Below are 16,103 nucleotides of genomic sequence, written 5' to 3' on the forward strand. Positions count from 1 at the left end.
GTCAAGAATGCAAGAGCGAAACTAGCTACGTAGTCGAGAATTGGAATAGATAAATAATAGGTGGATTCGTAATCCAATACACTCTTCCCATGTACATTTTAAATTCACATTTTATACGTTTTCGTAGATTAAATTAGAATAATTAAAAATCACAAAAATCACTTTTAATTTGTTCGATTTGAATCTAATTAAAGACTACTACACTTAATTAAATTTTATTTCTCGTGGGACAATACTCTAACTCACTAAATCTACTACTCGTACAAACCTAAAAAAAATAAAATAAGGAGTACTTTTCTTTTTCATGTGGTGAGTTATGAGGAGTAACATTAATCACAACATCTCTATACAATGCAAGACAAGCTTGTAAGACTCAATGGAAGTAAAAACTCACTATTTGACCAGATTAAAAGAAAGTAAAACATCCAGCCTGATTACGTTGGTCATGCCCGACGATATCTATAAAAATAGCTACTTGTTCCTCAATTCGAACATGTTTACGATCCATAAGTTCACAAATGAGCACAATAATCTTTGAAATGGACCTATTTTCATCCTAAGTAGATCTTGAATTATTGTATCACCCATACCAAACATTCATATAAATGTGATTTCTCTTTCAAGAGATGTCGTTCACAATGTTGTGATTCTCCGATCACGTGAAGAGAAAATAAAAGAGGAAAAACAATTCTATTTCTACTTGAATAGAATTTACAACGGAGTTTACAAACCCAAAAAAAACCTCTCAAAAGAGTCTCTCTAATCTCTCTTTTTTTTCTCTCTTCTCTATCCTATTTTTCTTCCTCTCAAAGGACATATTAATTCTCTTTACGATAGCTCTATTTATAGAAAAATCTTGGCTACAAACCGTCATAAACTTGTGGCCAAAAATCAATCAAGAATTGCGGTTAGAGAATTTCATTTCAAATTCTCTTCTTGCATAGATTTCTTCTCCACTAAGCAATCGAAGTTGTGGCCGTCAAAAGGTAGAGAGTTTTAATTCAAATTTTTCTTTTTCATCCTTCATGCATGCATGTTGGTGGGAATTACTTGTTTATTAAGCAATTGAAATTTCAACAATTTCGGCATGGAAGAATCTTGAATGCGGCTGGAATATATCAATTCTCCCCCTCTAGTCGCATTCAAATCAATTGCTATCGGACAACTAACCCAGCTATGTCTCTGCATAGCTCTAACTTCTCCCTTATAACGACCTTTGTTAACATATCTGCTGGATTCTCATTTGTGTGAATCTTTACTAGTCTCAACAGCTGTTGATCCATCACCTCTCTTATCCAATGATAGCGAATGTCAATGTGCTTTGTTCGAGAGTGATACATTGAGTTCTTACTCAAGTCAAGAGCACTCTGGCTGTCACAATGTACATTATAATCTTCCTGCTTGATCCCTAATTCTTGGAGAAATCTCTTTAACCACAACATTTCTTTACCTGCTTCCGTCACTGCAATATATTCTGCTTCTGTTGTAGATAAAGCAACACACTTTTGTAGTCTTGACTGCCATGAAACAGCTCCCCCTGCAAAAGTGTAGAGAAATCCTGAAGTAGATTTTCTACTGTCAAGATCTCCCGCCATATCTGAATCTATATAACCTTCCAAGATTGGATCAGTTCCCCCATAGCACAGACATATCTTTGATGTACCTCTGAGGTACCTGAGAATCCACTTGACTGCCTCCCAATGTTCCGTTCCAGGATTAGAAAGAAAACGACTCACCATGCCTACTGCATGGGCAATATCTGGCCTTGCACATACCATGGCATACATCAGGCTTCCAACTGCTGAAGAATAAGGTATGAATGACATTTCCTTTATCTCTTTCTTGGATGAGGGGCATGAACTTTTGCTCAACTTGAAGCGGTTGGCCAATGGAGTGTTGACAGGTTTGGCATTATGCATGTTGAATCTCTTGATCACTCGTTCAACATACTTCTCTTGGGATAGCCACAACCTTCTATTCTTCCTATCTCGAGTTATGTGCATTCCCAAAATCTGTTGAGCTAAGTCTAAGTCCTTCATGTCGAAGAACTTGGAGAGTTCCTTCTTCAGCTGCCTGATTTTTATTGCATCTTGTCCGACGATCAGCATGTCGTCTACATACAATAGAAGAACAACAAAATTGCCATCCAAAAAGTGTTGAATATAAACACACTGATCCGCAGCTATTCTTTTATAGCCTTGACTCACCATGAAAGAGTCAAACTTTTTGTACCATTGCCTGGGTGCTTGCTTTAGACCATATAAGCTCTTCTTTAGCTTACAAACGAAGTTTTCTTTCCCTGAAACTTCAAAACCTTCTGGCTGCTCCATATAAATTTCTTCATATAAATCACCATAAAGAAATGCTGTTTTGATATCCATCTGTTCAAGCTCTAGATTCAGACTGGCTACTAATCCAAGGATAACTCGAATTGAGGCCATTTTTACAACAGGAGAAAAAATCTCGTCAAAGTCAACTCCCTTCTTCTGAAGAAATCCTTTGACTACCAAACGGGCTTTATGTTTTACCACCTTTCCACTGCTATCATTCTTGAACTTGAAAACCCATTTATTCCTTAATGTCTTCTTTCCCTTCGGAAGTTCAACTAACTCATATGTTTGATTTTTCTGCAGTGACTCCATCTCATCCTGCATTGCTTGTATCCACTTGTCTTTGTCCATATGAGTTTGTGCTTCCTGAAAGCTCTCTGGCTCTCCTTCGTCAGTGAACAAAAGGTACTCTGATTCTGGATATCTCGTTGATGGAATCCGTCCTCGTTCAGATCTTCTTACCTATGGATCGTTGATTTCAGGAGGTGCATCATCATCTGAATGATATGATGGTCCAACAACTTCTGGTGAAGAGGATTGTGACTCCCCCTGATCAATATCCCCTTCTTCATCCTCCTGTTCTGCTTCCGGCATTTCCTCATGCTCATCGTCGTTATCTATGGTGAATTGTGTTGGTGCTGGATCTGGAGCAATATTTTGGGCACCAAAATTAGAATTAGGAGATGTTGTGAGCTTTTCAATGTCTTCTAATGTTTGGTTTTCATAGAATACTACATCCCTGCTTCTGATGACCTTCTTTGTCTTTGGGTCCCATAATCTGTATCCAAATTCCTCATCTCCATAGTCTATAAAGATGCATGGAGTGGTCCTTGCATCTAGCTTTTGTCTTAGCTCTTTGGATACATGTGCAAAGGCTAAACAGCCAAATACTCTCAGGTGAGAATAGGAGGGATATTTACCAGACCATACTTTCTCCGAAATTTCAAAATTCAACGGTACAGATGGTGATCTGTTGATCAAGTAGCAGGCGGTTCAAACAGCTTCTCCCCAAAATGGCTTTGGCAGCTTAGCCATACTTATCATGCTTCTGACCTTTTCCATGATTGTCCGATTCATCCTCTCAGCGACTCCATTATGTTGTGGAGTACGTGGGACCATCTTCTCATGTCGAATGCCGTATGTCTTGCAATAGGCATCAAACTCTTTGGAAGTATACTCGCCTCCATTATCTGTGCGGAGACATTTCAGCTTCTTTCCTATTTCACGCTCTACCATGGCATGAAATGATTTGAAGTAATTCAATACTTGGTCCTTTGTCTTCAAGAAATATGCCCACACCTTTCGAGAAGCGTCATCAATGAATGTTAAAAAATACTTGTTACCGCCTAGTGATTCAACCTCCAAGGGACCACAAACATCAGAGTGTACTAGATTGAGCAACTCTGATCGTCTCGTAGAAGAGAAATTGAAGGAGACTCTATGTTGCTTACCAAATAGACAGTGACTGCAAGGATCCAGCGCAACTTCCTTAGCAACTGTGATTAGCTCCTTCTTTGTCAAAATAGACAATCCCTTCTCACTCATGTGACCAAGTCTTTGGTGCCACAAATTTTGAGAAGGTTCACGTTCTACTACGTTGAGGCTATCCGCATGTATTTTCATATGAGTCTTGTATAAAGTGCCGCATATATGTCCTCGAGCGACAACCATGGAACCTTTCATCATTTTCCATGTGCCATTGCTAAATTGATTGACATAGCCCTGTTTGTCAAGGGCTATCCCTGAAAGTAGATTTAGCCGAAGATCAGGTACATGTCGAACGTCCTTCAGGGTTATTTTACACCCGAGGTTCGTTTGTATCTTAATATCACCAATTCCTATAATCTTAGAAGAACTGGTATTTCCCATCTTCACTGCACCAAAGTCACCGACTTTGTATGTTGTGAAGAAATCTTTGCGTGGAGTGGCGTGATAAGATACTGCAGTGTCTATTACCCACTCAATATCTTGGTTTGAGACATGAAGACATGTCTCCTCATGGATGGAGCAGATAGCCACCTCTCCAGAAATATTGACTAGTGTCTCTCCTTCCTTATTTTTTGGCTGCGAACTGTTGTGGCCTTGCTCTTGTAGCAATTTTCTGCAGTTCTTCTTCAAGTGGCCCTCCATACCACAATAGTAGCACTTATAAGTAGGCTTCCTTCCATCTATAGATCTACCCCTACTTTTGCTTCTACCTCTCCCCCTGCCTCGAACGCCTCCTTGTTGTCTACCTCGGTTCACTGTGACAAGGGCATGTGATTGGTTCGTGTCTATGTCTTTTCTTCTGGCCTCTTCATTAAGTAGGGCATCCTTAACCATAGACATGGTAAGTTTTCCATCAGGGGCTGAGTTGTTAAGAGATACTACTAATGTCTCCCAACTATCAAGAAAAGAACTTAAAAGTAGTAAAGCTTGTGTTTCATTCCCAAGCGGCATCTCCACAGATGACAATTAGTTTACCAAGCTCTGAAATTCACTGGTGTGCTCAGCAACTGAAGTTCCACTCTTTAACTTCAGATTCACCAAACGCCTCATCAACAGGGCTTTGTTTCGAGCGATCTTGGCTTGGTACATGTCCTCCAGAATCTTCCAGAGAGCATATGCATCTGTCTCCTGTGCTACATGGTGAAAAACACTATGGTCAATCCATTGTCGAATTTGACCGATAGTTTTTCTATTTAGCTTCTTCCACTCCGCCTCTTTGGTAGGATCGGGGTTTTCACCTTTGGCTTCCAAGGGATCATACAAATCCTTACAACTAAGGAGATCTTCCATCCGAGGCCTCCACAGTGTGTAATTGGTGGCAGTGAGTTTGATCATAGCTCCTGATGAAGATTCCTCCATTGACGTCTTGACTTGCAAAAGCTTTATCAAAACTATGAGGGTTAATTGATGAACCTGACTCTGATACCACTTGTTGTGATTCTCCGATCACATGAAGAGAAAATAAAAGAGGAAAAACAATTATATTTCTACTTGAATAGAATTTACAACGGAGTTTACAAACTCAAAAAAAACCTCTCAAAAGAGTCTCTCTAATCTCTCTTTTTTTTTCTCTCTTCTCTATCCTATTTTTCTTCCTCTCAAAGGACATATTAATTCTCTTTACGGTAGCTCTATTTATAGAAAAATCTTGGCTACAAACCGTCATAAACTTGTGGCCAAAAACCAATCAAGAATTGCGGCTAGAGAATTTCATTTCAAATTCTCTTCTTGCATAGATTTCTTCTCCACTAAGCAATTGAAGTTGTGGCCGTCAAAAGGTAGAGAGTTTTAATTCAAATTTTCTTATTCATCCTTCATGCATGCATGTTGGTGCGAATTACTTGTTTATTAAGCAATTGAAATTTCAACAATTTCGACATGGAAGAATCTTGAATGCGGCTGGAATATATCACACAACACCTAATGTCATTATATGTCACAATTGCTTTGATGACCATCATCCCAAATAAACCTAAATGTTGTCATTGGTGTCGACGTTGATTCCTTGTTGTAGCCATGTTGCGAACTATCATGTTAAACAAAAATTCAGTAAAATTAACATATAAATTAGATAAGTATATGCGATAAATAATAAATTTAATCATTTCATCACATTTGGTCTTTTTTTTTAAGCATAGATTAACAAGAAAAAAGGAATGCATAATTTCATATTGCAACGGGACAAACTAAAGTGTAAATATGCCATCAAATAGCATTTTCTATTACGTTGAATCAGCAAAGATTATTGTAATGCGTGAAAATTTACTATACGAATTAAGCTCAAAAACTAATCATAATAGAAGCCGTTGATTCCTAGTTGTAGTCATGTTACGAACTATCACGTTAAACAAAAATTCAATAAAATTAACATATAAATTACATATTATAATTATATATGATAAATATAAAATTTAGTAACTTCCTCACATTTGGTCTTTTCTTTTCTTTTTTAACGCATAGATTAACAAAAAAGAATGCATAATTCCATATTGCAACAGGACGAACTAAAGTGTGAATATGCAATCAAATAGCATTTTCTATTACGTCGAATCAGGAAAGATTATTGTAATGCGTAAAAATTTATTAAGCTTAAAAAACTGATCAAAACTAAAGTTATGTTATGTTTTCTCATCTGAACATGCTAAATTATATTTCCTAACTCTCCAATTTTGTTAATTTACATAATAATTAACGTTGTTTGGTTTCATGTTGATACTTAATGATGTTATATTGATTTAATGTTATTTTTTTAACTGAGTGAATGTTAGTGGAACAGCTAGAAATTTGAGTGACTATTAAGAAAATAAATTCAATGGTCATGACATAATTACTCAATATTTCAATGATCATTAGCGTAATTAATCCTGGGTTTATAAGTGCTTGATTTTTAGTCTTTGAATTGGTTTGGACTAAAAAAAGTAAAGACCAGGCTACATGTACCGAATTTTTTTTATCTAATCCCTTGTCGACTACTCAAAATACGAGGCGGGGACCATATTTTGGAATTTTTTTATTCAAGCGGGTCATGCGTGCATGTGAGAGGGAGTAAACTATTCGATATACCTTTAGATGTACAAATAGAATTGTTCAAAAAGTAATATAGAAAAGTGTATTGAGCTGTTCAAAATAAGATAATTTAAAGTTACAACTTAAAATCGATTGTTTGAATAATCTGAATTTCGATGTAGACCCTAGGGGTAAGGTGGTGAAAAGGATAGAAAATTTGAATTAAACTTTCATACTTTGTCCTCAATTGCTCATTCTAAATTAGTTTTTACCATCTACTCATCTAGGACCCAAATCCAATAAAGTCCTCCATTCAAATATTTTCAATTTTTAGATTTTCAAATTTGTGCATGCAAAAAATAAATAAATAAATAAGTTTAACAATTATGTACCCTACACATGACCTCTACCTCTATCTAAAAAAGGTCTTTTAAGTCAAATATCTCTATTTCTCGACAATAATTGAAAAAATAAAAAGTAGAAAGGCAAAAAAACAAAAGCAAAGAGAAGAAAATAATCGTCATTGCCGCCCCACCACCTCCACCATCATCACTAATCTCTATCCCTCTCCCCACTCCCCATTTACGTCGTTTGTTCTTACGAATTCATTGGCCTTGCTTATCTACTCACTTCTAAGAAATGAAATGGAGATTATTCAAAATCTTCACAAGAATTTAGAAGGTCAAAATCCCAACAAAATTTAACGTTTGTAGAATATGTTGAGCAATCATTTTTCTTTGAAAGAGAGAGAGAGGGGAAGAAAGATATGACGCATTGGTTTTAAAGGAAGTTGAGGTTAAACCCTTGTAAAGGCTTTATAAAAGCTAATATGTATGTTTTGTTGTTTAACAATTTCTTTGAACTTCTACATACTAGTAGTACAAGTTTAACTCTACTTAAAAGTTACGTTTTTAGAATTTAAATCTTAACTCATGCTCGACTACCGTTTATAATTTTTTTATAAACGATCAAACCACTTTCTGTCCACCTATTTCATAGAACCCATAAGTACTAACCATTTATCCACCATTCATCATTTATACACAATTAAACATCAAAAACTTCTTATGAGAAAACAAAACAAAGTACAAGCTAAGACATGAGATGATATCAACTTTCAGCTTTCGAAAATGCCCTTCACATAAACCATGCCTTTTTCACTAAACTGGAGCTCCTTTCTCATTTGCTCCAGCTGTTGATCATCACCTTGAACAATTATCTCCGATAGAGTTCCGTCGTCTCCTACTATCATTTTGACCTTGATCTGCTCCTTTCTAGACGCTTTCGTCCAATAATACACTCCCCTGATCCATTTTACACATTAGACGATCTAATCTCAGTTACGAGTAAAAAACAGAGTTAATAACCCAAATGGTCACTAAACTTTGCAAAAAGTTTTCACGAGGTCACTTTACTTTAAAAATCACCCAAATCATAACTAAACTTTGCAGAAGGTTTTCACGGATTAGTAATCCCCGGGAAATCTTTTGCAAAATTCAGTGATAAATTGGGTGATTTTTAAAATTCTGTGATCCTGTGAAAACTTTTTGCAAAGTTTGGTGACCATTTGGGTTACTAACTTTAGAAAAACCAAATATCTCATTAAGGCTTATTTGACTTACGCTAGAGGACTTAATATGGTCAACCAGAACCAACTGTTTCCTATGTCGGGAAGAGTAATTGTCAAAACAAGGGCGACACTTGCCAGGCTTATGCATGTGCAAAAAGTAAGCAATGCTGCTTGGCCACGGCTTGGAACCATCGTACCTTCAAACCTAAAAGTAAATGAAACTATCAGAAACATGCAACGCAAAATCACAGTTTTATAATGGTGGGTTTTCAGTATGAAGAAAATAAATTTTACGATGGCGATCTAACAACTTTCAGTGTAAATCTAACAGAAAACGGGCCCCTAAATCATTTGTACATGTACATAGTTAATGCAACCCATTGCTGCTGGTTGAGTATAACCAACAATAATAGAAGAATTACCAGTCACTTTTCAAACAAAAGAGCATCCAGAAAAACATGGCTTTTTGGACATCATTATACATGGAAGAACTTGAAAACTTCTCCTAAGCTACTATTTAGCGATAAATTAACATTGACTATGATGATTAGCATGACATTTACCAATTACACGAGCTAAGAAGGAAAATATCAATTGAAGTAGACAAGCGCATGGTATTTTAGGGGTAGTGTAAATTCTCGATAACCATTGGTCATATTTCATCTACAGAAGGGAAAATGTTACCATTCAGAAATTTACATATGCAAGGTTCTTACAAGAGATTTGTTTTCACACCCTACTTTTTACGGATGGAATTAGTGGCTTACGTTATCGTATCTCCTCTGTCCAACACTACGAAATTATTCCTGGTAAAGAATGAAAGAATTTCTCCTGCCACCCGGTTAGGCACCTTCTTCCCCTCCCCTTCTCCTATGAATGTCTTTTGCACAATCTGTTCTATGAACGAAGACACCAATTAGAATATTTCCAAGTAAATAAAGCAAATAAGAAAATTGATCAGAGATGAAGAAAATAAAGTAAGACTGTCAATCTATTAATAGCATGTTTGAATAAGCTAGAAACATAAAATTTACTTTTAAATAACATCAAGTTTCCAAACCTGATGTTTGGATAACTTGATTTTATCTTAATTTAAAGTTAAAAAATAAAAAATAAAAAACCTTATTTTGCAAGTAAATCTAACCTTATGTCAAAATAAATAACTTATGTCTTACTTTGACTAATGAAAAAGTTTTTTTTATTTTATAACTTATAAGTAAAAATATAAGCTTAGCCACACATGCTTCTTAAACTGCGTTTTGGCAAAATGATGCATGATAAATGGAGGTAAAAGTGTGGTACCTTAGATTTAACTGAACGCTTGATAAGGGACCAAAGTCCGGGAACGGAAATGATAAAGAGGCCAAGAGAAGTGTAGTAACTGGCCAATGAGTAGCCTGCCGTATCTGCCAGTAGGTAAAGAGACTGTGGGTTCCGGTGTAAATGCTCCAGAACAGCTGAAGAAGTGGATGATAGAATCTCGTTGTCGAGGGAAGATGACACTCGAAGTACAAGGCTTCTGTTTCTCATCGTCATGCGTCCACGTCCAGGCCATGGATGAATTTGGAGCTGGTCTTGGGTCGGAAATGTGCATCGATAAGAGAGAGGAGAAATTAGCAGCTTCGTCGCCATGGCTGATGATTCAGAAAGCAATAAAGATTAATCAATTCTTTCATTGCCAGATTATTTTTATAATTTGTGTAACGTTCATCTGATCTATGTGGTTCAAAAATAGTCACATTCGGCTTCTTGGAATAGGATTGCATAATGAATCAAGTTGCTTAAATTCAGGTTCAAGCTTGAACACTTACTAAAATTCACTAATCAATTTCAAGCCTATCCAAGAAATTATACAGAAAAGTACCGAGTTTACAGGGCTCAACTTGTAACTACTTCATTGAAAATCAAGCCACATTTCTGTTAAATATCTCATTTAAAAATTAGGTTAAGTTTGAACAGTCTATCTTTTCAGCTTGAGTCAGTTTAAGTGATGGCCACACTTCTTCATTTTGACAGATAAACAACTTATTTACAATGAACACTTACTCTATCTGATTTAACATTGCTATAATAAAGAATTCACTGCAAATGAAAGATGTAAGGATTCAAACATAAAATGAAAGGAAAAATAAACAGTCATCAACAATGAATTCAATTATGTCATATTTGGTACACAGGTGGACGGTATAAATTATAATTGACGAGATTTTAGATTCTTTAATATTCTTCGATCCCGTCTATTAGTGAATCCCAAATGTGCCATTAAATGGCAAAAGAAAAACAGCCCAGAAGCAGCCCCCAAATAGTAAAACAACATACATATCATATTCTATAGGATTTGATCAAATCGTTCAAATTTTTGGTGAAACTAGAAAAGATAGGGGTTTTTTTTTTTTTTTTTCCAATTGTATTCTTCAGTCAATGAAATCGAAACCCACATGATTGATTACCATCACAGGCGATAATGGAACTAAAGCAGTAAAGTAATTACCCGGATATTGATTCCAAAGGCCAATTGAAGTTAAAAATTAGAAAAGAGAGAATTTGCACAAGCATTAACAAACAAAGGGGGAATACAAGTACCTGCAGTGAACAAGGGAGTGTTCGGTTCGAATGGCTTTTCAACAGACTCCGAAGAGAAAGAAGGGGAAACGGGATGAGGAAAATCAATGGCTCAGTTTCCCTTTTCTCACACACATAAGATATGGCCAGGATACGATATCGGTAGCTTATATGTGTGCCGGGAATTTAAAATTCATAATTCATTTGTCAACCAATTTATTATTAATTTAGGGAAAATTGCAGACACGGCCCTAAATCTTTCAAGTCTTTGCAGGTTTTACCTTAACATTTTATTTGTTGCACCCGTTGTCTCAAACCTTTTAAATACGATGGAGGACAAATGACGGTTCACCCCTTTTCAACCTAAGCAAAGTAGGCGAAAATCTTGTTTCTAGAAGTTACAAGATATTGACGAAGGAAAAGAGGTGAGTAAAGAGAGGGGGAAGAATTCAAGTATTAGCCCAAAATCGAGAAAAACTATCATAAATTCTTGAGTTTTATCAAGGCAGGTTGTTACTACAGTTGGATCCAGGAAGGTTTGTGAAGAAAGAGGATCAAATGGTGAACTCAGTTCATCCCATTGGCGATGGCAATACTTTTGGTTTTGTAGTAATAGGTTGGATGGGTTGAGTAAGACGGAGGTGTGGTTTTGGTTTTTGATTTTTTTTTTTTTTTTTAATAGAGGGTGTTTGGGAGTAATTTTTCACCCCCAAAAAATTGATTGTTTTACCATTATTTCACTATTCCAGCCGTATAGTTTGACTTCTTCTCTTATAGGTGGTCCCACTTTTCTTTTAACGGTCAAAAAATCAATTCTCAAAATCACTCTCAAACGGAAACTTATTTAATTATTATAATTGTGTTTTTGTGAAAATATAAAACTATCATTTTACCCTTTTAAAAATTGGTCAAATATATCAAAATTCACTATTCTAAGCAACTAAGGGTATGTCTGATTGGCAAATCTTTTCCATGGATTCCATTTTCTCACTTTCAAGTGTTTGATATTGTTTTTTTTTTTTTTTTTTTTTTTTTTTTTTTTTTGGCCATGGAATTCAAGTTCCATGTTTTCTTGGAGTTTGGACTTTTCTAGCTTTTTATTTTCTCAGTTACTGTAGCACATATGTATTTTTCTTTTCCTTTTTTTTTGGTTGGCAAAGTTAACAAATTCTAAGAATTATTGTAAAAAAATATTTCTCTTTAATTGTCAATTTTTATATAAAACAAAGTCAAACGAACACCTAAAGATAGATATTTTTTTGAATTTTTTGTTTTTTTTGTTTTTTTTTTTTTAGCAATGGAAACAAATTTCATCTCCAACACTAGTAAATTATATTTCTTTAATTGACAATTTTCATATAAAATAAAGTCAAACGAACATTAAAAAAATACTTTTATTTCAACATTTTCCACGTGCAAATTTATACCAATCAAACACAATAATTTACAATTCCTAGGAAAATAATTTCTAGACAATTCAATTCCCTGAAATTCGTTTTCAATTCAATTCAATTCCATCTTTGCAATCAAACGGATTCATTTGATGCCCAGTCACGCACATTTGAAGGTTTATAACCATGGGTACAACAAATAAAAGATTAAGATAAAATCGACAAATAATTAAAAGCTATGAAGTCGTGATTGCAATTATCCCAATAATTTATGAATTTAGTTAAAATTAAATACATTCATAATAATTACTACTAATTTACTATTCCTTTTTATAAATTGATTTATAATTTTTTTTTCCAATGAACCTTTAACTTTTACTTCGTAATCGAAATGTATTTTAAACCAATTTTCAATTATGGTTGAATCGCTCATCTGATTTAATTTTTGACAAGTTGATCATTAGTATGTATTTTTGTAGCACTCTCGTTTTTTATTACTCTATAGTGTAATCCTTGTAAAGAGTGTCCTTGTTATAAAAGTACTATTTCCATAAACAAGTCATTCTTTATTACATTTTTTTAAGTAAAAAAGCCCACCTTTCATTGCACCATTTCACCAGAAATAATGTTTATTTCGAAACGAACAAAAGCCTCCTTGGACAGGACGTGGGCGAGGGCAGATCCAAACATTCTAGGTTAGGAGATCACAATCAAATTTTCAAACAGTGGATAAATTGTAAATAGTAATGACAGTTCGCAGTCGACAGATTGAAAGAGAGACAATGGCACAAAGTTGAGTTTAGAGCTGTCAATTACATTATACACTTATAACGTAGGTTTTAAATTATTATTTTTTTCCAAAAAATGGGGATCAATTGACCATATAGGAAGCTCCCACCCCAAGTCCGCCCCTAGAGGTGGGTCCCTTGATTTGCTTCTCGACTGATCATTGAGCACTTGAGCTTGTAGAAAGAGTATATATAGGTGATTGAGCACTTGATTTGCTTCGCGAAGGTTTACCCAATCCGCACCCAAAGGGTAGCGACTGCAGATTCTCTTGTCATAAAAAAAATGTATATATATTTGTCGCACTTCTGTTTCAACTTTTTTTGTCTCACTATTTTGATTGATCTCTCATTAATTACTATTTTTTTTTTACTTGTCAACGGTTTCCATTCAAATATCTTTAACATTCTTTGGAATGCGGAACAAATATTTTTTTTTTAACTTTTATATTTGTTTTAATTTCTCCTTATTTATAAATGTTGAACAAATAAACCTTTTTATTCCTCTAAGGGATTTTTGTAAGACAACTGACATAATGATAAATGTGTAGATTAATGAAATGTTGTGATATATATATATATATATATATATATATATATTCACACAATAACATAATTTTTATTAACACACCACATTTAATTCCATTAAAGTTATTCAAATTTTACTCATTTTCACACTTACGTTTCTAAGTTTTTTTTTGTTGAATTTTAATCATTCACCTTATAACGATCTGTTCAAATATTCTATTAGATGAAGAAGTATTTTATCGAACATTTGTATTTGTTGTTACCTTGGTTAATTAAAAAATACGAGGAAGAAATTAAGTTTTCTATGTCTTTCATTTTTGGTTGTCATCGTGGACAAAATCTACTACTTTACTTAATAGAATGTTGATGATAAAAATACAACGATAAAAGTTTATAACATAAAGGCAAAAATAAGCAACAAGTAAAAATCTTCATAATTGTAAATTATATGTTTATTAGCTAATTCTTTCCTATAAATATAAGGCTCTGGTTCCTAATAAAATACATAAAATTCAATTTACTTCTCTCTTTTGTTCTATTTTTCTCTCTAATTTATAATACGTTATCACCAGAAAGTTTTAGCCAATTAAGTAGGCAAATTTTATTCTCTTTCTACTTTCAAATCTGTTGTCAGTTGAAGTATAATTTTTTTTTTTTCCCTTCAATCAAATCAATACAAGAAGTTCTAGCAAATTAAGTTTGTAGAGAAACTCCTTTAATCTGCTTTAAAAAAATGTTACTATTAGCTTAATTTTAAATTACATAACAAAGCGAAAATAGTTATTAGATATGTTTATATTGATTTGAATATATCAATTTGATATAGATAACTATTTACATGAATGTAATTTTTTCGCTCAATATTCTAGTACAATATTTCAGAAGAATATTATATTATTATTATTGAAGAATAAACGATCTAAATCGGTCAAAAAAAATATTGTAGCATTGCTTAAAAATGAATATGATATTTATATTATTTTGTTGCTTCTGAAAAATCACAAATTCCCACATACAATATTTAAAATAATATAGTATTATTACTTTTGAAATGTATAATATTTTTTATATCATATTCTTGAACAGATTTTTGTTTCTAATTGTGCTTCCTATGTAACACAATTTACAATTTTATTAATATTTCTAAAAAATATTGCCCTAATTTGGCTCCCATTAAATTATATTTCATTTATCTCTCTCCTATTTTCAATCACACATTCTTCAATAAAATTATATAACACGTAAATCGAAAGTTTTTATTTCTTTTTCAACCATTCATTTTAAAATATATATATACTATTTAACCCATTTTCATTTCAAAAAATGAGGGGCAAACAGGGGCATTATGTAGATTTGAAGAAGCACTAATTGTGACTGCATGTCTTATTTTTTTATTCTTGTATTTCATTTGATTAATTATCACGTTTTTTATTCTTTTTGATACGTAGTATAATTTATAATTTTGGCACTCTTATATCTGCCTATTACAAAATATTGGTGCTCCTAAAATAATACATATTTTAGTTAGATTTCATTTGCTCTCAAAAAATATAATTAAATACAATCTAACTTAAATTATGTTATCATATATAATAATATGTTTTTGCTCTTGAATAAGTAATAGTAAAATACAATTCATGTCATGTAAATAGTAAATAGTAATAGTAAAATAATTATGTTTTTGCTCTTGAATGATAATATACAATTCATGTCATGTAAATATCAATTTTTATATGATTATATCATAGCTAATTATATTTTCAAGAAATAACTATGTCTTTTATTTGATTAAATGATTATTCAAACGACAAACATTATATTGCATCAGAAGTTCAATTACTAAATGTATTATTGTTTGACATGACCAGCTAGGTCATCACTGCATTAATAGTGATGTAAAATCAATAATTTAAACATTTAACGAAGAACTAGAAAAATTTTCAATTTAATAAATTATTATATAATGTTTGTTCTTTTTATTAAGAATTGATCATTACTTATTACTAATCAAAATAGAGACTGAATTTTCATATTTCTGAAAATTAATTAAGGTTAATATGGGGCATCGTCGCCCTCGATGTTGACCATTTAAATATTATTTTTATCTAATAAATTTGATACATCTACTAAATGATCGTAAGGTGTTCGCCACTTGAAATTTGTGAAATTACTACTTAAATTTTAAATTAAGAGTATAGTTTTTAGATTATAACATCAACACAGTGTGTCTTGTAAAAACTGGTGAGCCTAAAACTCAACATTTTTAATAAGTGTTAGTAGGGATATCGATAAATGATTTAACATTGTTGCTTATTAACTTGGCTTTTGATCAAAAGTTAATTTTTTTTCATCTAATATTTGGATAGTGCAGTATATGTAAAATTGATCCACAACAATTAACTGAGATGGAAAGTAAAGAATTCTGAAAATAAATGAGTAATTT

The 16,103-nt window shown here is 33.2% G+C and overlaps 2 protein-coding genes across 2 annotated transcripts; both read right to left on the reverse strand.

Annotated features, from left to right (window-relative positions):
• Positions 1-4,784: 4,784 nt before the first annotated feature.
• On the reverse strand, positions 4,785-5,177 carry LOC111371551. Its single transcript, XM_022993606.1, has one exon. The coding sequence runs from the start codon at positions 5,175-5,177 to the stop codon at positions 4,785-4,787; it is 393 nt and encodes a 130-aa protein (XP_022849374.1).
• A 2,694-nt stretch (positions 5,178-7,871) lies between these two features.
• LOC111409388 (protein COFACTOR ASSEMBLY OF COMPLEX C SUBUNIT B CCB1, chloroplastic) lies at positions 7,872-10,907 on the reverse strand. The gene is made up of 5 exons (XM_023039442.1): positions 10,886-10,907; positions 9,697-10,028; positions 9,162-9,286; positions 8,447-8,599; positions 7,872-8,128 (listed from the first exon to the last, which is right to left on the reverse strand). The coding sequence occupies exons 2-5, from the start codon at positions 10,024-10,026 to the stop codon at positions 7,942-7,944; spliced, it is 795 nt and encodes a 264-aa protein (XP_022895210.1). The 5' UTR covers positions 10,027-10,028; positions 10,886-10,907; the 3' UTR covers positions 7,872-7,941.
• Positions 10,908-16,103: the final 5,196 nt, after the last annotated feature.

This window comes from Olea europaea, chromosome 2, assembly GCF_002742605.1.
Source record: "Olea europaea var. sylvestris chromosome 2, O_europaea_v1, whole genome shotgun sequence".
Classification (NCBI taxonomy): Eukaryota; Viridiplantae; Streptophyta; class Magnoliopsida; order Lamiales; family Oleaceae; genus Olea; species Olea europaea.